Genomic DNA, 23,402 nt, shown 5'->3' with positions numbered 1-23,402 from the left:
TTCCTGTTCTCTGAACTTTAATCTATTTAAAATAGTTTCTTCTTATTTTGTTTCTTTTGTGTGTGTGTGTATTCCTGCTTTGAAAACTATTCTTTTATTGAAGAAGATGGATGCAAAATTGGTATTTTCTCCTTCCCACTATCACCAGTGCCCAGTTTATCTAACTTCCCAAGCAGTGGGCCTATTGTCCCATATTTTTCTTGAATTGAATGCAGCAACAAATGCTCCTTTTCTTTCCCTTTATGAGACTGATGTTATTGTTAGAAGTATACACTTCCCTTCTCATCTCTTAAAAATCTTCCTTTTCATTTATTAAACTAAACCTTCAGGGATTACAATCCCCAACAATTTATACTTTGTTGATCTGGTGTATATTTTATTCCATCCTTGTCATCAAAAGAAATTCTTAAGCCAGGAATGGGTAATGAATAAAGAGAAAGACCCATGGTTTCATGTTTCAAGGTCTGTGTGGAGAAAATCAGACTCTAATAACAAAGAATTATTTTGGACATCTGAATTATTCATTTTATTTTGAGAATAGTTAATGAATACCTGAGAAAGGATAATGCTCTTAATTTATAATAATGCCAGGTTATAAATGCTACACTGTTTATTGACTACTATGAGGACAAATGGCAAGTTTGGAAAAATATCCACATGTGTATTTTCTTAATACACAATACCTGCAACACTTCCTTTCTGGAGCATCAGAATACCCCAGGCATCTATTGGCAGCAAACCAAGAAATCACTCTGTTGATTCTATTCCCTTGTAGAACCGCATACATGTTCTTTGCAGCTTCAGAATTCAATCACAGCAGTTACAATTTCTCCAATACCCATTATGGCAAAAACCAGTGTACTACATTGTGTTTTTCACATTCCCTTAAAAAGGAAGCACATTCCTGATACAGACCCCTAGGTTCTAGGTTTAATCCCTAGGTTAAAGTCTTTATCAAATTGCTAAAGACTTTAAATAGGAAAATGCAATATATTTCTTTTCTTTAATAACAGAGTTCTAATTCTTTTTTTTTCAGAAATTTTTTGTGATATTCCTTGTTGGATGAAATTGTATAAGATTTCGTTAGCTTATATTGGAAAGTCATAGAGAAAGAAGATAAATCACCTTAAAGGAATTAAACTAGAAAAATAAGAGAAAACATACAAAGCTGATTTTAGACCCTCGATTTCTTTGAACAAAGGTGGCTTTAAGTCTACAAAGTGCTCTTGGTGATGCTAAATGTTTTCTCTCTGCTCTTTAATGAAGAGCTGGCAGTCATTTAGTGCAGAGTTTTAGCTGGGCAGAGCTAAAACTATGTTCAGGTAGTTTTTCTTTCTAACCTGAAATATTTTCTTAAAATTCTATATTTGGAGTAAAAAATATGCCTTCTAGAAATATAAACCATAGAGTGCCTTCTTTCATGGACTGAGGGCCATCTGATTTTCAATTACATGACAAATTAATATGTTTCAGAATACAAGTCATTCCATGAAAAGTTAAGGCATAAAGAACATATAATATGCATATTAAAGTTATGCTACTTTCATTATTGCATTGATTTTGTGACATTACAACTTACTTAAAAATTCAAACCAGGTATTAAAACTAAGTGCACCCCAAAAGAAAGATACACACCAACTTTGTTTTAAAAGAAACAGTATTTATTAAGAAATTATATGCTGAATTCTCCTACAGTCTGTGAAGATGGTTTCTTCCATTTCCACAGCACAAGACAATGGCTAAGGGCATCTGGAAAACACTTGCAATACCAGGGAATGGAGAGTTCCGAGCAATAGGAGATGAACTGAAGTGATGTATGTACTAATTTGAACTTTTGGATCCAAAGACAAGGCAATCATCCCTGCCAATTTAGTTCTTACCAGTATGGGCATTAAAACCTGTCCATGGGATCTCCTACCCAGACTGAAATATTGGGTAGTAACTGGGTCATTTCAGTTCAGTCGAGCGGAGAATGCTCAATTTAATCATAGGGCAAACCAACAGTCCTTTAGCTATTGAAATACATCTGAAATATTTGCATTATTTATTAATAAAAATGGTGCTTATTGAGGGCAGAAATAAAACTTTTCAAGTATTTTATCCTTATGATCTGAAGTACTTTAAACTATAACTTAAAAATAAATTATAAAAACTAGCATAAAATGCATCTTTTCTTACATGACATTGTTGGAAATAAGTTTTAAGTGTATAATTGCAATATCACCTGACTTTTATATATGACCAAAAGTAAAACATGCTAATCATAAAAATAGCTTTTACAAATATACATTTGTATATGGTGTCTCCCTTACCATTCATAAATGTCCTCCACATTTTAAGACTTAAAAAAAAATGTAATTAGCAAAGGGAAAAAACACATTTACAATCTAAACCATAAAAACCTGACAATTATACAGCTTAGAACATAGAAGAAATGGAATTTCTAAAATTGAACAATACTGTCCATTTTATTTGGGTTTTTATAAATTGAACCAAAGATACTATTATGCAGTAAGAAGCCTCCTTTCATATTTCTGGGTGTTGTCACAGTTTCTTTTCTGCTTTTATGACATCATTCATTACTTCAGATCACTTTATCTGTAGAAACTGAGAAAAGAAAAAAAGTATTTTAAAATATAGAGATTTATATTTCATTGCTGATATCATGCATAAATAAATAAGTTGGAATTTAAGACTTAGTTGGGAGAAGGATAAAACAAGTCTTAAGTCTTTAGGACAAATACTTTTGAGAAGCTTAAGTTCTCAGATCCTTTGTTGTACACAACACTAAAATTATTTATATTTATAGCATGATATGATTTTTTAAAATCTAGCTAATTTACTGACTGAGATCAACAATTATTTTTCAACCTGAGTTCTTGTCCAGGTCAGAAGAGAACCACTTGAAGTTCTAGGCTAAGGAAAGAGATTTGGGTTGCTCATGAATCTTTGCTGCCCCTAAAGAGTGAACATAGGATATTTTTCCGCTGGAAAAGGCTTTGAACAGTGCATTCCTAAGCCTTATGTACCTGGGATAAGAGAAAAAGCCAGTACAGGACTCTGATCTGAGTTATACAACCTTGGTTGCAAAAGAAGAAAGCTAGAGGCAGGAAGGACAGTGGAAGACCCATGGTGCAACCATGAGCCAGAAAACACCATATAAGAGTCAAAATTCAATTGGTTGAAGAATTGAATTGAGAAATTGAATATGAATATGAAGATAAAATAATGCAAGTTTATTTAGATTAGTAGAGAAAGGCATTTATTTATCCTAGAATCCTATTAAGTTCAAGGTCTTTCTATTTAAGTAAAAAATATAATGACACCGATTATCCAACAACTTCAAAGGTTTTTTGCAGTTAGATGGGAAACCTATGTGTATGTCTTATGAACCAAAGACAAGCAAATCAGTTTGGATGGGAGTTGCTGCGAGAACATCGTGCATCAGTTATCAATATTGGGGGAGAAGAATACCTTGCAACGCTCCTGGTTATCAGTCCCAGGGGAGAAATACAAACATTTTTGTCTTTGTATTTTGGTATCAAAGTTGTCAAGGAAAACCTAACACAGTCAAACGTTGGATGGAACGACACTTTACAGCTCTAATAGTGTGTGCTGGTCCCTATAGATAGCGAGTCTCCCTGGCAGTGGATGGAGGGCAATTGGTCTATGACTATCCCTGTTGCTACTGTAGAAGGACCTGGAACCCACTCTCATGGAGTTTGAAATACTAAAAGATGGAGGTGTCCCTGAGGACCACTGATGTACACATTTAAGCAGGACAAAGGAATACTTATTTAGCTTAAAACAGGAAAAGTATTTCCATACAAGGCTGTAAGGCTGACTGCATGGGCTCTTTATTTCTCAGTAAGAAAGTACTCCAGACTCAAGGCCCATTCTTATGTGGCTGAGTGAGGGCTGACAGATCATATGTACAGGCTACCCTTTCCAATAGTTGCTGACACCTATGAGTAGCCAGAGAATTAGGTAACTTGACCCTTTATTAAAGTTTTGAGTCCTGTGATATAGAGCTTATGAAAAAGACTGATATGGCAGTTGAGGTGGTGAGAGTTGCTCTGGGTGTCTGCAGCTTCAAGTCACATGACCTACCAAGATCACAGTCGAAAGGAACTCAGTGAACCTGGATGGTATTTTCTCTTCCTTCATGGGTGTGTAACTTTCACACTCAAGAATAGATGTACACCTCAATAATTTTAGTTAACTGGATGTCATCTTCCTTAGTGAGTACATGTCTTTTAATTCTAGGAAGATTTAGAGTTGAACATAAAATGTTTACAAAAACAGAAATCAGAGTACTAATATTTTTGTGTTAAGAAATCTGTGAACATTTGGTACTGTAAACATGTTATTTCAGATAATTTAGTCTATTAATGTGACAGTCTTATGATTTCAGCTTAGAATATGCAATTAAAAATTGAGACATAAGATTGCAGTTTTGTGATCTGAAATCTTACATCCACATCATATGTTCATGTGTGATATTAGAAAGTCTAAGAAAACTTTAGGCCATCATATTGATACATGTAACTTACTAGATTTTAAGAATTATTTCATTCTCAGAAAGACTTTATTTGTTAAACCAGACAAATGAAGTACTTAAAAACATGATATATAATATGTAAGAGTTTACAAATGTCATTTACCACATTTAATTAACTAATCAGGGACAATCATTTTTCAAAGGACCCTTAGAAGTACTTTTGTAAAACTTGCTCTACTTATAAATATAATCCTACTAATAAATGCCTAACAATTTTGATTAAAAACTTTCATAAATCAAACAACTAAAAATAACAAAATATATACCCTTAATAGTCTTCTCTCCAGTCAAAGCATTAAAAAAACTTATATACCCAGGAAAGAAAATTTCATGGGTGAGGCCTAAGTACATTTTGATATTTTGATATTCTTTCTTTCTCTCTCTCTCTCACTCACTTTTTGCTTTTCTCCCTCAGTCCCTCTTTCTTTTTCTTCTCCCTCTCTTCTTCCTCATGCAATCTATACTATATCCTTACTGATCCAACATATATGTATTTTTAAAAATGAAAATGTTATTATTTGTGTTCTTTATGTAGTGCCAGGCTGTGTGCATGTATGTGGGAAGAGTAAATTAATCTTTAAAGCACAAGGTCTTGAACTTAATGGTTCAAAGTCAGTGTGCTACTTTTTTGCATGGCGTAAAGGAGACTGTACATTTCCTGTATGTGCATACCAAAGATCATCCCTTATCAATGCAAAATGAATACCTTAATAAAGAGAATTAAACTTAGCCTATAGAATGGTACTGACATGCAGACACAAGGCATTGTGGTTTGGGGGTTTTGATGGATAACACCTGTGTGCAGGAAGGAACCGAGGCTCTTTATATGCTTGCATTGCACTCTTTCCTCGAAGGCCTCCATTGATCACATTTTTATTACATATGGAAGATGCTTAAAATGCTGCAGCAGCTGTGTATGTAAAGTTTACTAATCATTGTGTTTCTTCAGGTTAAGTGATGGCAGGTGACATTAATTTAGTATATTCTAACACCATCCTGCTGGTCTCAAAAAAGGTAATGAATGGTTGTTTAGCAATAATCCATTTTGTTAGGAAGAAAAACGCAGCTTGCAGATTTTTTGTGCATATTCCATTACCCCAGTATGATTTCTCCTCAACCCTTCCTTTATTCCTTGATAATAAATGATTACATAAAAATAATTATCCTGGAAAGAAGAAAGGTAGGTTTGGAAATAATTTATTGAAGTCTTACTTCCTTGTCATAAAACTTCAAAGCATTTGCCTATCACTAGTACAAGACAAAAGCTTCATTAACTTTGCACTGTGAAATATGGATACAAGTCATGAATAGAATTCTCCTTATCTAAAAACAACAAAATATATTCACCCTGGGACTTCCCTGGTGGCACAGTTGTTAAGAATCCACCTGCCAATGCAGGGGACACAGGTTCGATCCCTGGTCTGGGAAGAACCCACATGAAGTGGAGCACTAAGCCCATGTGCCACAACTACTGAGTCCACGTGCCACAGCTACTGAAGCCCACGTGCCTAGAGCCCGTGCTCCACAACAAGAGAAGCCACCGCAATAAGAAGTCCGTGCACCGCAATGAAGAGTAGCCCCCACTCGTCACAACTAGAGAAAGCCCACGCACAGAAACGAAGACCCAACGCAGCCAAAAATAAATAAATTTATATAAAAAAAGAAAAAAATATATATATTCACCCTGCTTTCCATAGAACTTGTAGTCTGAGAAAAGACTAGCTGTTTGCTTCTAAAGGCATGGGAGGAAGGAACAACTATGGCTTTCTTGCTGCTTTTTCTCAAAAAAGACAGCCATTTAAGGAGCTGATTGGTTTAGTATAATGTGAAATTAATTGTGCTTTCCTTCTCTTGACTAGTGGGTAATTTATCTTCTGGCTGTATAGGAGCTTGGATGCTTTTAAAATAAATTCTCCTGATGATGAATTCTTTTTCAAGTCTCAATCTCTCCTATTTCTGAAAAACAACAAAAAAAGCCACTCAAATGGGCTTAGTTTGTAACCAAGCAATTTACTTCTATTTTACAAAGATGAAAAAGATAGTATTAATCTACAGGGAAATCACATTTAATTTTAAACCTCATGCATTAATATATTTGAAATAAAATAAGTACAGGAATATATTGAATAAATACACCTTATTTAGAGTTTTACCAAAAAATCCCCATAATACTTTTAAAGAAATATTCTTTCTTTCATGTCAGAAATGCTTCTGGTTATCTTTTTTCTATTTGAGATTTATAACTAATAAATAAATAGATAATCTATATTTCTAAATAGCATCTACAGAGCAAAAAAGGTAAATGAAAATATGTGGGTAATGCAAGCTATATAACATTTTATGGAAAAGCAAGTCTCATGAACAAGAATAATCTATATTTGTTGTCACCATTAATTATGTTTATTGAGTAATTATTCAGCCATTCACTTTTTATAGACAATGTGAATACATTTGGCTTTTACAAATCCCTTATTATAAATGAGATCTAATTCAATTCAATTCAAATTTCTAAATAACATAAACAAATTTCCAGGAGTGACTGTTCATTATAAATTAAAACTTACCTTCTATTAATAAGCTCTTGGGGCCAAAATTGCATAATACTGTAAGGTGAAAGAATCACATAAGAAAATCCATAATGGAATGAAAACCAAGAGGACAGTAACTCACCAGAATGGTACAAATGAAGGCAGCTGCTCTACTATGTGATTCTTGGAGGCTGATAGTCTCCAATCCTGGTGATAGGGGTAGAGTAGGATAACTAAATAGTCAGTTTAGAAATCCCACTGGGGATTCAAGATAGAAAGGGAATTTTAAGGGAGTTTGGGAGACTGTTATAAGCTAATGACCACTCAAGGAAAGAATCCAGTAACCTAGCAACAATCTACACTACCTTGAAGGAAGACCAGGTACATCCAAGCACCAGACACACTCAAGCCACAACCCCTGATAGTTAAAACACAAGACAATAGATATGGCGTCTGAATCTTGTGACATGAAGTCAGACAGTTAATAGTCCTTGAAGAGTAGCACTTCTGCATGTAGTCAAGTCAGAAATATAGGTGGAAGGGGACATTATACCGAAAGCTGAGATGAATTACCATATTTTATTCATAGTATGTTACCATCCTTTTGCTAATAATATACATGTGATTTAAATAGCACCACGATAGTCCCAGTTAAACCACATAGGGTCAAAGGAGGAACTAATGATGTAAGCATAGACGTCTGCTCAAGAATGTGGAAGAAGGTGATCTTCTCCCCCTCCCCACTTTTGTTTATGAAAATAAAGTCCTCTCAGTCCTTGAGGCAGAGCCCCTACCACCTGCCCACTTGTATTTCTCACAAGCATCTATGTTAATAAACTCACTCTTTGCTTGCCACTTTGCTTCTCACTGAATTCTTTCTTCACCGACACAAAATAACCTGAGCTTCAGTAAATCCTGACACCAGATGAGCAGTTTCAATTAAAATACAGGGGGGTTGAGTCCCCTCCTAAGTCAGGGATCATGGGTTCAAGTCCCAGTATGAGTTTTGGCTGGTTCGAGTCCCACCTGAAAAGGAGTGCAGTTTCACTAGGGTGATGACCATTTAGGGAAGGAGGGTGTGGAAAACAGAGGAGAAAACAAGAGTGTAGTAACCAGCCAGAAATTTGGAAATAAGATGATCAAATTGTTTTCTGAGACTACAACTTGATGATCAAAACTGAACTGATCAGGGCAGAAAATATGCAATGTCACTTAAGACAGGCTGAAGATTTTAGGGTCTCTGAGACTTGATTAGAACATAAATGAAGATTATTAAATCAGCCAAAGGAAAAAAATATGTTGATCTGAGAGAGACTTGTTTGACACTGCAAGCACAGAAAACCAGGAAAGTCTCAGAGGGCAGTTTGGTTGTGCCATTCAGGAGCTGTCCACAGGAGAAGATGACCAGACCCTGGAAGTGTACTTGGCCCATAATGACAGGTATATTCCTATTACAGACATGGACACATCAGGCAGACTAAGGACATTCAATTAACACTCTGTTCTAAATCATGCTTTCCAAGTAGATCTTCTGATTACAATTCTGAGCAGCTTGATTTACTGAAGGAGAATGCTCAGGCCAGAGAACATTGGGCTAGCCTCTCTTTCAGTTATTCTCCCTATAAATGCATAAACAGATCTTCTGGGTTGATTGGCCAGCCTATACCAGATTGGTTAACATTTGTCTGAGGTACTCTTCCTGTCCCAGCCTGCTGACAAAGACATTCTGGGAACCTGGGAGGCTAGCCCCAGGTTATGGACTGTGGAGGATGGTAATGAGACCTTGTGGATCTGCTTTGCCAGCTGATCTCTCCTGGTTTTACCAATGCTTGCCATGTGCCTTTCAAGGTCAGGCAATACTGATAAAGCTACATGACAAGGAATAGAGGATTTCATCAAATATGAGCAATAAGGAATAATTCAAAAAGACACAAGCACCCCAATGTTCATTTCAGCGCTATTTACAATAACCAGGTAATGGAAGCAACCTAAGTGCCCATTGACGGACGAATGGATAAAGAAGATGTGGTACATATATACAGTGGACTGTTAGCCATAAAACGGAAAGGAATTGGGTCATTTGTAGAGATGTGGATGGACCTAGAGACTGTCATACAGAGTGAAGTAAGTCACAAAGAGATAAACAAATGTTGTATATTAACACATATATGTGGAATCTAGAAAAATGGTACAGATGAACCGGTTTACAAGGCAGAAATAGAGACACAGATGTAGAGAACGAACGTATGGACACCAAGGGGGAAAGGGGGGGTGGGATGAATTGGGAGTTTGGGATTGACATATATACACTAATATGTATAAAATAGATAACTAATGAGAGCCTGCTTTATAGCACAGGGAACTCTGCTGTACAGTAGAAACTAACACCACATTGTAAGACAACTATACCCCAATTAAAAAAAATTATCTCCTCCTGCTATAGGTGAAGATATTAAGGCACAGACAAGCTGAGTGACATGTCCAGGTAGTTGGTCGAAGCCTTGACTAGTTCTGGGATCCTGACTGCTATCAAGAATTCTTTTCGTTACACTGTTGGTTCTCAAACTTTAGTGGGTCTCAGAATTACTGAGTGGATTTGTTAAACTGAGATTGCTGAATTTCTGTTTTTCTAGTGTTGTGGGCTGAATTTTGTGTCTTCTCCAAATTTGTATGTTGAAATTCTAATGCCCAATGTGATCATATTAGGCTGTAGGGCTTTGGGGAAGTTATTTGATCGTGAGATAGAATCCACAAAAATTGGATTAGTGTCCTCAGAAAAGAGGTCTCGCAGAGTTTCATCACCCCTTCTGCAATGTGAGGACACAGTGAAAAGACATCAGTCTATGAACTAAGAAGTGGGCTCTCACCAGACACCAAACCAGTCAATGCTGTGATCTTGGACTTCCCAGCCTCCAGAACTGTGAGAAATAAATGTTTGTTGTTGATAAGCCACCCAGTCTGTGGTCTATTGTTATAGTAGCCTGAATAGTCTACGACAACTAGGTCTGAAATGAGGCCCAAGAAATTGCATTTCTTTTAAGGCTGTGAGTGATGCTAATCTGGGCATCCTGCTCTTTGAGAACCACTTTGTTTCACTGTTGAGAGGCGTTCCTTGTGGGCCACTCACATTCCTACATGTCTTGCTGAGTGTGCTAACATCACAAAACTGACTATTCTTTCTCAAAGCCCACTTCTCAGAATTATTTATTTGGCTGGCAATCCTGAGAACTGAGGACCGTACTCAGGAATGTACCACATAGTTCTGCAATAAATCTAGTTTCCCTCTGGACAAAGAACAGGTTTGCTTACTGCTTGCTAGGAAATTAGATCTCCTAAACTCAAGGTCTCTCTCCTGCGATGCATGCAAACTCTACCTGGCCTTCCATCTCTGACTTGGGTCTTGGGTCAAGGAAACCAGTGCAGCTATCCTGATACTTGTACTCTCTTGCTGTGAGTAGCAGAGTCTTTTGTTTCAGGAGTCTTCTGTCTTTTATCAGCATCCGTGGAACTAGGGATGTTTAATTTACTAGCTTGTATAGTTATTTTGGTGGGAGTTCTCTGGCTTCAGTTGTCCTAAGTACCATCAAACTTATTTAAGTTGGGTGCAACTTGTGACCCAGTCTGTAGTGCACATTAACTATAGTGATTCTTGGCAAGTCATGACTCCACTGGCCAACTGTCTTCTGGACGTATTACCTGGTCACTCTTACTGCTTCTTTCCTATCTCCATCCCATTTTCTCTCTCCTTACTTATTTTTCCCTCTGATTCCTAACAGTTCAGTTTTATAATCCACACCCATTATTCTGCTCTTATTCCCATGTCTTTATCTTATTCTCCATCTGTCTCTCATGACCAAGAGACAAAACTCTAGCTATTTATACTATATTGGATCACAAATATCCAAATCATTAGACTTTGTTATTCCATAACCAAATGGAAAGATGTGAAAACTGGGAAAATCAGTCATTTTCTATAGCATCATTGAATATACTACATAAGTAATGTTCAGATGTTTGGTGTCCTTTCATAAAATGAAGGAAAATACAAAACAATATTATAAAACCATCATAAAAGTAAAAGGAAAAAGAAAACAAAACTAATGTTAATTTAACTTTATTTACCAAATTCAAATAAATTGTGTTCTTACAAATATTATAAAGTGATTGCTAAACTTTTGACATTCACGTTTTAGTTTATGACATTGATTGTATAGATACAATATAAAGAGTTTTCAATATTGAACTGAAAATAGCGTGCTAATGTAAAATTACAATTAGAAATGTCATATTCTTTATGGATATTTGGTTTGGGACATGGCTTACTATACATGATTAAAAAAATATTTTCAGAGTTAATTACATCATTTTTGTATCTAATTGCTACTATCTCTAACAAATACATTAGTGCAGTAATAGTCTTTACATCTAGACACACAGATAATTTGTGTTTCTGGAGTACATTTCATTTAACTGAAATAACAAGTAATATTCAAATAAAAGGGGAATAGTATCTTCTCTTTTGGGTTCATTATAGGAACAATTTGTTTAGTGTGGTAAAGTGCAACAATGTCAGAAGGCATACATTGTCCTCTCTATTGTCACTCCAGAAGCATTAGCAAGTCAGAGTAACAGAGGAGTTAAGCAGGTTACCTAGGATTGTAGAATGATCTTGTCTAACCTCCCAACCAAAACAGCAGGGCTTTCCATTGCTGGTGGGAACATAGTTTTGCCTTGACTAGCTTAGGGGGGTACAGAACTCTTTACCTCACAAGGAATCTTGCTCCATTTGTAGATAATAGTGGTTAGAAGAGAATTTGCTTCGTTGACTCTAAATCTGCTAATTGGCTGAACTATATATTGAGACAAACCTAGAGTGTGGTGACAAATCAGACAGACAGAATTTGAGAGGTATAGAAGTACCAGGAGATTCCCGTCTATGGGACATGGATCCAGGTCATTTCTCCAAAGGTAGTAAGGGAGAGGAAGGCAGAGACCAACTCCAGGGGGAGGTGAATGGTATCAGACAGAACATTAGAGCAGGAATCTGAAGAATAAGATTTTCTTGTTTTGATTCATTTATTCACTTATATTTTGGGACCCCATTTGTTCCCAGGAATAAGGAAGGATCCAGTTGTTAGAATAAACCTAGAGAAACTAATAAGTTTACAGTAAGAGAGACCACAAGAATGTCTTACAGTCTGAAGCATCTGAATTACTTAGCTAAGACTCCCTTGATTTGCCCCAGGTAGAGATTGGGTTTGGGCTATTCTTAGAATCTGAGACTGGGTTAACACTGTGGGTATGGACCACAAGCATCATAATAACTTTTATTTGTATAGTGTGTGAAAGTTTATAAAACACTTTATACATATATTCCCATTTGAGTTTTATGAGAAACCATTGAGGTAGGGTGTTGGGAAGAATCATCCTTATATCAGTCACAAATCCTTGGATCAGGCAGTGAGTGTCTTGACTAAATCAAACCCAGGCTACTTTATTTAAGACCAGTGACTTCTCTAATATTCTGTTCTGTCCAGATGTGAGAACAGTAAGCAGGTAGACTGGGCACATCATTAATTTTAGCACAGGTGATCTCAACTGGGATGTGAAAATACACTGGTGCTCCTATGATGAGTGGGACAAAAGAGATGGAATTACTGGGAAAGTACTAGGATTTGCATATAACCTCCCACCTGCCTTTCTCTGGATTTTTTTTTTTAAAGTCCTGTCTTGAATTAATTCAAAATCATTTAAATTAAAAACTTGCTTTAGGTATCTGTCTAAAGGAGAGCACAAAATCCTAACCACTAGACCACCAGGGAACTTAGGCCTCTGTCTAAAGGAGACTTTTTATGTTGTAAAAATACATTTGATTAAGAAAAAAGAACATTTAACTTCAGAGTAAAATTATCTAATGTGGGTTACAAGTTTTATTATTTAAAAAGTCTGTGTAAAAATTTAATTGTTTACTACTGAAAAATAATTGCTAAATTATATGATTTACCAGAGCTTGAATGTTCTGTTATACAAAGTATTAAAACATTTCTCTTAATTTTTTCCAGACTGTTCCCTGATACTTTCTGAAGATAATTATAATTGTGTTTTGAGTGTTTTGGGCTCACTGACAATCATATTTGAGTAGTTGAATTGATAAATTATAGTAATTTTATTTGGCACATAACTTGTATTTGATCATACATTGATTTCTGATTTCTCATGCTAATTATACAGTGTCTAACAACCATTAGCTACTCCCAGGGCTGGTAAAGATAATGATAATTTTAGGATAATACTCCAAATTGCTTAAGTTAATTCCAGTGTTAGAAGCCAAATGCTGATTAACGCTAAGATTATTATGAACTTTGAAATTTTACACATTTTACTGTTTTCTACAGTTCTTTGGGTAGTTAGTTTTGGTACCACAAGAAGAAATATTTTTAAAATTACTTTATATATAACTGAAAATGTGATTTAGAATTGATTGGTTTAGAGGCTGAATTTTAAAAGCCATTGGAAATTGTATAGTTAATTCATGACTATTCAGAATATCTGGGGGAAGATTTTCATGGTTATTTAATAATTCTCATTTAATTTAATTAAATTTACTGTATACACCTGTCAAAGAATTAGAAAATAAAATAGCTTCAATTTCAAAATTGAGCAAAATTAATCTGAGAGAGCAAGTGAATTGAAAGAAATAATTATGTTATTATTGTAATAATAAAGCCTTGTTTTATCAGTATATTCGAGAAATACAGTTAATTAAAAAGAAACTTAAGCTTTGGAATATTATCAGAATACTCTTAACACTCAAATTATGTTGGATGTAATAAAATCCTGAATGACTCAGAGAGATTTCAGAGTCATAGTGCCTTGGATTATTATGATTGTAAAAAATTCCCAGAATTGTAACATGTAGAAGGAGTTGGATATTGGACTTTGTCATATCCACTGCTAGTTAGTTTTTGAAATAGGCTTGGGATACCAGCTCACTTACCTCTGTTTTCCTTTTTATATTACAAGAGAATGTAGAATTTAGAAATAGTATCAGTTATATGATCATTCTGATGTGGATAAAGATAAATAAGATCTGGGAGCATTTTAATTCAATAAATTGATGAAATAATTTAACATAAGCTGAGTTCTCTCTTAGAAAATTTCTGTGAGCAAATCTCCCCAAATCAGAAAACAAACTTTTATTTGAAAATATTTTTCCTTTATAATTAGATTCCTCTAGGAAGTCATATTTTATGGACCTGAACAGAATGCTGTATCATCACCTGTTTATCAGATTTGACTTTGCAAATCCACAGAAGACTCAAGATCAACCATTAAACTGTGTTGTGTGCTAAAGAGAAAGGGCACTGTGTCTGCCTGTCTTTCTGTTGTTATCACCTACCCCTGGAGTTTTATTGCTGTATAAACGCTGTGTGGTATTACTTGGCCCATATATATAATATCTCCTACATTTGCAATGTACATCTGAAATGATAAATGAGTTCTGCAGCATTTTACAAACACTCATCTTAATGAAGAAAAGTCTGAGGCACAAGTAAAGAAAGTCACCTGCCCAGGGTCTAATTGGAGGTGGTAAAAAAATCCAGTCCAGAATCACATTAAGTTGCCCTTACTTGAAGGCTAAATTAAAATAAATACTTGATTTGAAATAACCATCACAGAATAGATGCCCATGTCTGAATGTAGGCAATGACATGCTCTCTGCACAAACCTTCCTCTAAAAAATGTGCGTACTTGGTGGGAGGTGCTGGGGAAATAATGGTGTAGGTGAAATTTTAGACAGAATGTCCCCAAGGATTTTGTTGGTTTGTTCGGGTCTCAGGAGCTACATTTTGCCTAATGGAGTTTTGGGAGATGAGTGCTGGGAAGCCGATATGGAAGGCACTTATGACATGATTTTGCAAATTCTCTATTTTGCTGCTAACAATATAGGTGAGTAAAAGAACACAGGAGACTGGCTTCTGAGTCACAAAGAAGAATTACAAATATTTACTTATCAGCACATAGCCTTACTACACTTTAAATAAATTTTATTTTAGGGGGTGATGGACAACGTTATTTTGTAACTGGACTTCTATCTCATTTTTTTCTTCTTATAGCACTATCAATGCTTACATACCTATAAAGCAATAATAATAGCTAACAGTTATTGAATATTTTAGTGTGATCATCTCATTGGCTGAACCCATTTGAGCTACGAAAAGGAATAAACAATTTTATCAGAAGAAAATATATCATAAGAAAATACCATACCTCACATAGGGAAAAATTCAATTATATGGGTAAATTTTTTCAACCTAATTTACTTCCAGATATAGTTACTCGATTAATGTTTACAGAGATAGTTCAAAGGAAAATGTCTTTTGCTTTTAGCATCAGTATTTATGGATATAAAATGTGGCCCCAAAGATTAGAAAATGAAATGTATCTTAAATTTTAAAACCTTATAAAATTCTAGGTAAAATTTGAGAATAACTGGTTTCACAGTTATTACTTTTCATATACATACTATGATATTTCAAACTCTTTCTATTCATATTAAAGTTTTCCTTGTAGTAAAGGTTAAGACAAAAATTTTTAAGAGATGATATTGAATATTTTTTACAGGAGCAAAAATTGTTTATTCTTAGCACACAGATAAAATCCAGAAGAATAAGGTGCACTCAAGGTATTTAAATGGAGAAGCTATCCACATGATTAAAAAGACATATCAAATTTTATAAAATTTGGCATACTTTTCTAATGTGAACTAACAAGTCAATCTGCATACAAAATTTCTGCCAATTTCAAGTAGAAAACTGTGCAAGGTAGATGACTGCAGGAGGGTGATGGCCAATCAGAATGTCATTCAGTCATCATCGCATCAAGCGTGAAGTGCAGGGCAGCACGACTGAGCTCCATGTTTGCAGAATGGTAAACAAACTGCTAAAGGTGTCCAAGACGTTGTTAGGTGGGAAGATGCATGAAAAACATTGACTTGCATCGTGAGAAAATTGTCCCTCTCAGTGTTCTTCCAGTTCTGATTGCATTAAAGAGAAAGTTTCTGCTCATGCTTGTTCTGACATTTCTCTATTACAGTCTATGATATTTTTTAATGAGAGAGAGAGAGAGAGAGAGAAGCAGGAACACAAGATTTTTCAACATATAAAAAAAAAACAAGCTAAATTTAAAAAATGTTTTGTCTTTTCATTACATTTATTTAAAATATATTTCTTACTTATGAAAAAGGATAACATGGTTTTTCATTTACTGGAATGGACTAAAGTTTAATTTTAAAGATACATTTATTTTAAATTTAAAAAGATAAGACAATTTAATTTAAAAAATTAAAATACTACCAATGGTTTATAGATATGGCAAAAATCATAAGAGTACAGAACAGATTAAAATCAATAAAATCTGTGAACAGTAATCCATGAAAATATCTAAGGTCACTGGAATCTTACAGACCCTGGTGGAATCTTGATTCTGCCTTTATTATCGAGATGACCTTTGGGAAGTTACTTAACATCTCTAAAATCAAATTACTCATAAAATACCTACTCCCTACAGTTATTTTAGAAAATAGATGAAATGATGTATATAAAAAACTCATTATTATTCCTGGAAGAAAGTAAAATATATTGTTTCCTTTTCCTCCTTTTATTTTTTGACTTGGAATGAAATAAAAATCTCTGTGTGTGTGTGTGTATGTGTGTGTGTATGTGCATGTATATATTATATCACACTTTTTCAGCTTTCTGCCTTTTTAAAGATAAGCTATTTTTCTACATTTTTGAAACAACTAAGCCCCAAAGATTTCACACCTTGTCCAATTCACACAGCTTTAAATGACAGCTATAGATGTTACTTCCAGTAGACCACAGGCTAGCAAAGTTTGCTTTTAGGAAATGTTACTGAACATTATTAAAATGTATTCCTAAAAATGTGGCAAGATAGAAAATATCAAAAATGCACAAGGTATCCAGAATACTTAGCAGGTTCCAGTTGATTAGAATTCTTATCACACTTCCAAAGCCCTGAACTTTCATTTTATCTCAGGCTACCCTGGAGCTTGTGATTTTTCTATATTCAGAATCATCCTAGAGACAGTGAAGGTTTGTGAGGGAACATTCTGAGGTAGAGTAGGGCTGATAGTGTGGGCTGGTTTGCATCTGTGAGAGTTTTATTCATGGGAAACAGCCAAACATAGCCCCCTACTGCTTTGATGATGAAGACACATGGTGTGGGAGTGGGTGGTGGGGTGGGGGAAGGGGATGGGGGGGGTGGGAGGGTGTGAACTGAAGACGCCCCTTTGCATTTGAAATGCTGCCTGGATAAAAATTTCATACCATTGCAGGAAAATAGATTCAGGGATTAAGTTTCAGAATATGGGGCAAAGATTATAAAAGGTTGGCACTGTTTAGACAATTTCTTTTCCACTGTGATCCTGTCTGTTGAACTATGAATACAATTGAAACAAGCCATATTTTTCCTTTCTTTCAATTTCTGATTTAATGAAAAGCTTTCATAACTTTTCCCATTTCTTCTTCTGTCACAGATTATTAGAGTCAGTGTAGCTTGAACAGGTATAACATTGGTTCCATCAGAAATATTGCTGTAATGACTTTCTTAGCTTGCTCAAGTACAAGTTTTTTGCATTGATATTTATCAAATGATCAGTCATTTAACTACTTTTAAAATATTTATTCTGAAGTTTTTGAAGTTCACCACACTCAATGTTTTAAAAACTAGCAGTAAAAAATCAGTAAAGTTCTATGTATATAACACTTAGTAATGGATCAATTATATTTGGAACATTAAAAATTTCAAGGGAGGAGATTCAAGACTGTGGAAGAGTAAGATGTGGAGATCACCTTCCTCCCCATAAATACATCAGAAATACATCTACATGTGGAACAACTCCTACAGAACACCTACTGAACGCTGGCAGAAGACCTCAGACTTCCCAAAAGGCAAGAAACTCCCCACGTACCTGGGTAGGGCAAAAGAAAAAAGAAAAAAAAAACAGAGACAAAAGAATAGGGATGGGGAGGGTGGGAGGGAGGGAGACGCAACAGGGAAGACATATGGGAACATATGTTTATGTATGACTGATTCACTTTGTTATAAAGCAGAAACTAATACACCATTGTAAAGCAATTATACCCAAATAAAGATGTTAAAAAAAAAAGTGAAAAAAAAAAAAAAAGAATAGAGATGGAACCTGCACCAGTGAGAGGGAGCTGTGAAGGCGTAAAAGTTTCCACACACTAGGAAGCCCCTTTACGGGCGGAGAAGGTGGGTGGTGGAGGAGGGGGAGATTCGAAGCCATGGAGGAGAGCACAGCAACAGGAGTGTGGAGGGCAAAGGGGAGAGATTCCCACACAGAGGAATTCACCAGCCCAAGATGCTTGTCTGCTGGGGGCTGGGAGCTGAGGCTCAGGCTTCGGAGGTCAGATCCCAGGGAGAGGATTGGGGTTGGCTGCGTGAACACAGTCTGAAGGGGGATAGTGAGCCACAGCTAGCCGGAGGGAGTCTGAGAAAAGGTGTGAAGCAGCCGAAGAGGCAAGAGACTTTTTCTTGCCTCTTTGTTTCATGGTGCACAAGGAGAGGGGATAAAGAGCGCCACTTAAAGAAGCTCTAGAGACGGGCGCGAGCAGCAGCTATCAGCGAAGACCCCAGAGACGGGCATGAGATGCTAAGGCTGCTGGTGCAGCCACCAAGAAGCCTGTGTGAAAGCACAGGTCACTGTCCACACCTCCCCTCCTGGGAGCCTGTGCAGCCCACCACTGCCAGGGTCCAGTGATACAGGGAAAGCTTCCCTGGGAGAACACATGGCACACCTCAGGCTGGTGTAACATCACTCTGGCCTCTGCCACCCCGCACTCCGTACCCCTCCTTACCCCCGGCCTGAGTGAGCCAGAGCCCCCTAAGCAGCTGCTTCTTTAACCCTGTCCTGTCTGAAGGAAGAACAGATGCCCTCAGGTGACCTACACAGAGAGGCGGGGCCAAATCCAAAGCTGAACCCCAGGAGCTGTGCGAACAAAGAAGAGAAAGGGAAATTTCTCCCAGCAGCCTCAGGAGCAGTGCATTAAATCTCCACAATCAACTCATGTACCCTGCATCTGTGGAATACCTGAATAGACATGGAATCATACCAAATTGAGGAGGTGGACTTGGGGAGCAACGATATATATATTTTTTTCTTTTTCACTTTTTGTGAGTGTATGCTTCTCTGTGTGATTTTGTCTGCATAGTTTTGCTTTTACCATTTGTCCTATGGTTCTGTCTGTCTGTATTTTTTTGGGTTTCTTTGTTTTTAGCATAGTTTTTAGTGCTAGCTATAATTGGTGGATTTGTTTTTTGGTATGGTTGCATTCTTCTTTCTTTTTATTCTATTACTTAAAAAAATTATTTAATAATTATTTTTTACTTAAATAATATTTTATTTTATCTTCTTCTTTCTTTCTTTTTTCTTTTCCCTTTTATTCTGAGCCGTGTGGATGACAGGCTCTTGGTGCTCCAGCCAGGCATCAGGGCTGTGCCTCTGAGGTGGGAGAGCCAAGTTCAGGACACTGGTCCACAAGAGACCCCCAGTTCCACATAATATCAAATGGCAAAAATCTCCCAGAGATCTCCATCTCAAATCCAAGACCCAGCCCCACTCAATGAACAGCAAGCGACAGAGCTGGACACCCTGTGCCAAACAACTAGAAAGACAGGAACACAACCCCACCCATTACCAGAAAGGCAGCATAAAATCATAAGGCCACAGACACCCCAAAACACACCACCAGACGTGGTCCTGCCCAACAGAAAGACAAGATCCAGGCTTATCCACCAGAACACAGCCACTAGTCCCCTACACCAGGAAGCCTACACAACCCACTGAAAAAACCTTAGTCACTGGGGGCAGACAAAAACAACAAGAACTACAAATGTGCAGCCTGCGAAAAGCAGACTCCAAACACAGTAAGTTAAGCAAAATGAGAAGACAGAGAAACACACAGCAGATGAAGGAACAAGGTAAAAACCCATCAGACCTAACAACTGAAGAGGAAATAGGCAGTTGACCTGAAAAAGAACTCAGAATAATGATAGTAAAGATATACAAAATCTTGGAGATAGAATGGAGAAAATACAAGAAACGTTTAACAAGGACCTAGAAGAACTAAAGACAAAACAAATAGTGATGAACAACACAATAAATGAAATTTAAAATTCTCTAGAAGGGATCAATAGCAGAATAACAGAGCCAGAAAACGGATAAGTGACCTGGAAGATAAAAGAGTGGAAATAACTACTGCACAGCACAATAAAAATAATAAAGAATGAAAAGAATTGAGGACATTGTCAGAGACCTCTGGGAAAACATTAAACACAGCAGTATTTGCATTATAGGGGTCACAGAAGAAGAAGAGAAAAAGAAAGGGACTGAGAAAATGTTTGAAGTTATTATAGCTGAAAATTGCCCTAATATGGGAAAGGAAATAGTTAATCTAGTCCAGGAAGCACAGAGAATCCCATACAGGATAAATCCAAGGAGAAACAGGCTAAGACACATATTAATCAAAATTTCAAAAATTAAACACAGAGAAAAAAAATTAAACCAGAAAGGGAAAAACAACAAATAACACATAAGGGAATCCCCATAAGTTTAACAGCTGATCTTTCAGCAGAAATTCTTCAAGCCAGAAGAGAGTGGCAGGGCATATTTAAAGTGATGAAGGGAAAAACCTACAACCAAGATTAATCTACCCAGCAAGGATCTCTTCAGATTTGATGGATAAATTAAAACCCTTACAGACAAGCAATAGCTAAGAGAATTCAGCACCACCAAACCAGCTTTACAACAAGTGCTAAAGGAACTTCTCTAGGCAGGAAACACAAGAGAAGGAAAAGACCTACAATAACAAACTGAAAAAAATTAAGAAAATGGTAATAGGAAAAAACATATCACTAATTACCTTAAATGTAAATGGATTAAATGCTCCAACCAAAAGACATAGACTGGTTGAATGGATACAAAAACAAGACCTGTATATATGCTGTCTACAAGAGACCCACTTCAGACCTAAGGACACATACAGATTGAAAGTGAGGGGATGGAAAAAGATATTCCATGCAAATGAAAATCAAAAGAAAGCTGGAGTAGCAAGTCTCATGTCAGACAAAATAGACTTAAAAAATAAAGAGTATTACAAGAGACAAAGAAGGACACTACATAATGATCAAGGGATCAATCCAAGAAAAAGATATAAGAATTGAAAATATTTATGTACCCAACATAGGAGCACCTCAATATATAAAGCAAGTACTAAGAGCCATAAGGGGAAATCAACAGAAAAACAATCATACTAGGGGACTTTAACACCCCACTTTCATCAATGGACAGATCACCCAAAATGAAAATAAATAAGGAAACACAAGTTTTAAATGATAAATTAAACAACATGGACTTAATTGATATCTATAGGACATTCCATCCAAAAACAACAGAATAAACTTTCTTCTCAAGTGCTCATGGAACATTCTCCAGGATGGATCATATCTTGACTCACAAATCAACCCTTGGTAAATGTAAGAAAATTTAAATCATATCAGGTATCTTTTCTGACCACAACACTATGAGAGTAGATATCAGTTACAGGAAAAAATCCAGAAAAACTACAAACACATGGAGGCTAAACAATACAATACTAATAACCAAGAGATCACTGGAGAAATCAAAAATACCTAGAAACAAATAACAATGAAAACACAACGACCCAAAACCTGTGAGATACAGCAAAAGCAGTTCTCTGAGGGAATTTTATAGCAATACAATCCTACCTTAAGAAACAAGAAACATCTCAATTAATAAACCTTACCTTACACCTAAAACAATTAGAGAAAAAGAACAAAAATACCCCAAGTTAGAAGAAGGAAAGAACTCATAAAGATCAGATAAAATATAAATGAAGAAGAAATGAAGGAAAAAATAGCAAAGATCAATAAAACTATAAGATGACTAACTCTTTGAGAAGATAAACAAAACTGATAAACCATTAGCCAGACTCATCAACAAAAACACGGAGAAGGGCTTCCCTGGTGGTGCAGTGGTTGAGAGTCCGCCTGCCAAGGCAGGGGGACACTGGTTCGTGCCTCGCTCCGGGAGGATCCCATATGCCGCGGAGCGGCTGGGCCCGTGGGCTATGGCTGCTGGGCCTGCGCGTCCGTACGCAGCGGGGGAGGCCACAACAGTGAGAGGCCCGTGTACCGCAAAAAAAAAAAAAAAAAAAAAAAAAAACCAGGGAGAAGTCTCAAGTCAACAGAATTAGAAATGAAAAATGAGAAGTAACAACTGACACTCCAGAAATACTAAGGATCATGAGAGATTACTACAAGCAACTATACGCCAATAAAATGGACAACCTGGAAGAAATGGACAAATTCATAGAAATGCACAACCTTCCGAGACTGAACCAGGAAGAAATAGCAACTATGAACAGACCAATCGAAACTGTGATTAAAAATCTTCCAACAAAGCCCATGGCCAGATGTCTTCAGAGGTGAATTCTATCAAATATTTAGAGAAGAAATAACACCTATACTTCTCAAGTTCTTCCAAAATAGAGCAGAGGGAGGACCACACCCAAACTCATTCGACAAGGCCGCCATCACACTGACACCAAAACTAGACAAAGATGTCACAAAGAAAGAAAAATACAGGCCAATAACACTGATGAACATGGATGCAAAAATGCTTAACAAAATACTAGCAAAAAGAGTCCAACAGCTCATTAAAAGGATCATTCACCATGATCAAGTGAGGTTTATTCCAGGAATGCAAGGATTCTTCAATATATGCAAATAAATCAATGTGATACACTTTATTAACAAATTGAAGGAGAAAAACCATATGATCATCTCAATAGATGCAGAGAAAGCTTTCAACAATATTCAACACGCATTTATGATAAAAAAAAGCATCCAGAAAACAGGCATAGAGTGAACTTTCCTCAACATAATAAAGGCCATATATGACAAACTCACAGCCAACCTCATCCTGAATGGTGACAAATTGAAACCATTTCCACAAAGATCAGGAACAAGACAAGGTTACCCACTCTCACCATTATTATTCAAGATAGTTTTGGAAGTTTTAGCCACAGCAATCAGAGAAGAAAAAGAAATGAAAGGAATCCAAATTGAAAAAGAAGAAGTAAAGCTGTCACTGTTTGCAGATGACATGATATTGTACACAGAGAATCCTAAAGATGCTACCAGAAAAATACTAGAGCTAATCAATGAATTTGGTAAAGTAGCAGGGT

The 23,402-nt window shown here is 36.3% G+C and overlaps 1 protein-coding gene across 9 annotated transcripts in view; it reads right to left on the bottom strand.

Moving 5' to 3' along the window:
- Window positions 1-2,435: 2,435 nt before the first annotated feature.
- Window positions 2,436-23,402, bottom strand: part of RALYL (RALY RNA binding protein like) — an 822,798-nt gene continuing 801,831 nt past the window's right edge. For all 9 annotated transcript variants that reach the window (XM_030839201.2, XM_060287608.1, XM_060287610.1 and 6 more), the window contains one exon: window positions 2,436-2,607. In XM_030839201.2, the coding sequence (XP_030695061.1) occupies window positions 2,590-2,607 (18 nt within the window). In that variant the 3' untranslated portion in view covers window positions 2,436-2,589. The remainder of the gene's footprint in view (window positions 2,608-23,402) is intronic.

This window comes from Globicephala melas, chromosome 17 (assembly GCF_963455315.2).
Source record: "Globicephala melas chromosome 17, mGloMel1.2, whole genome shotgun sequence".
Taxonomy (NCBI): Eukaryota; Metazoa; Chordata; class Mammalia; order Artiodactyla; family Delphinidae; genus Globicephala; species Globicephala melas.
This window is presented reverse-complemented; position numbering and strand designations above follow the sequence as displayed.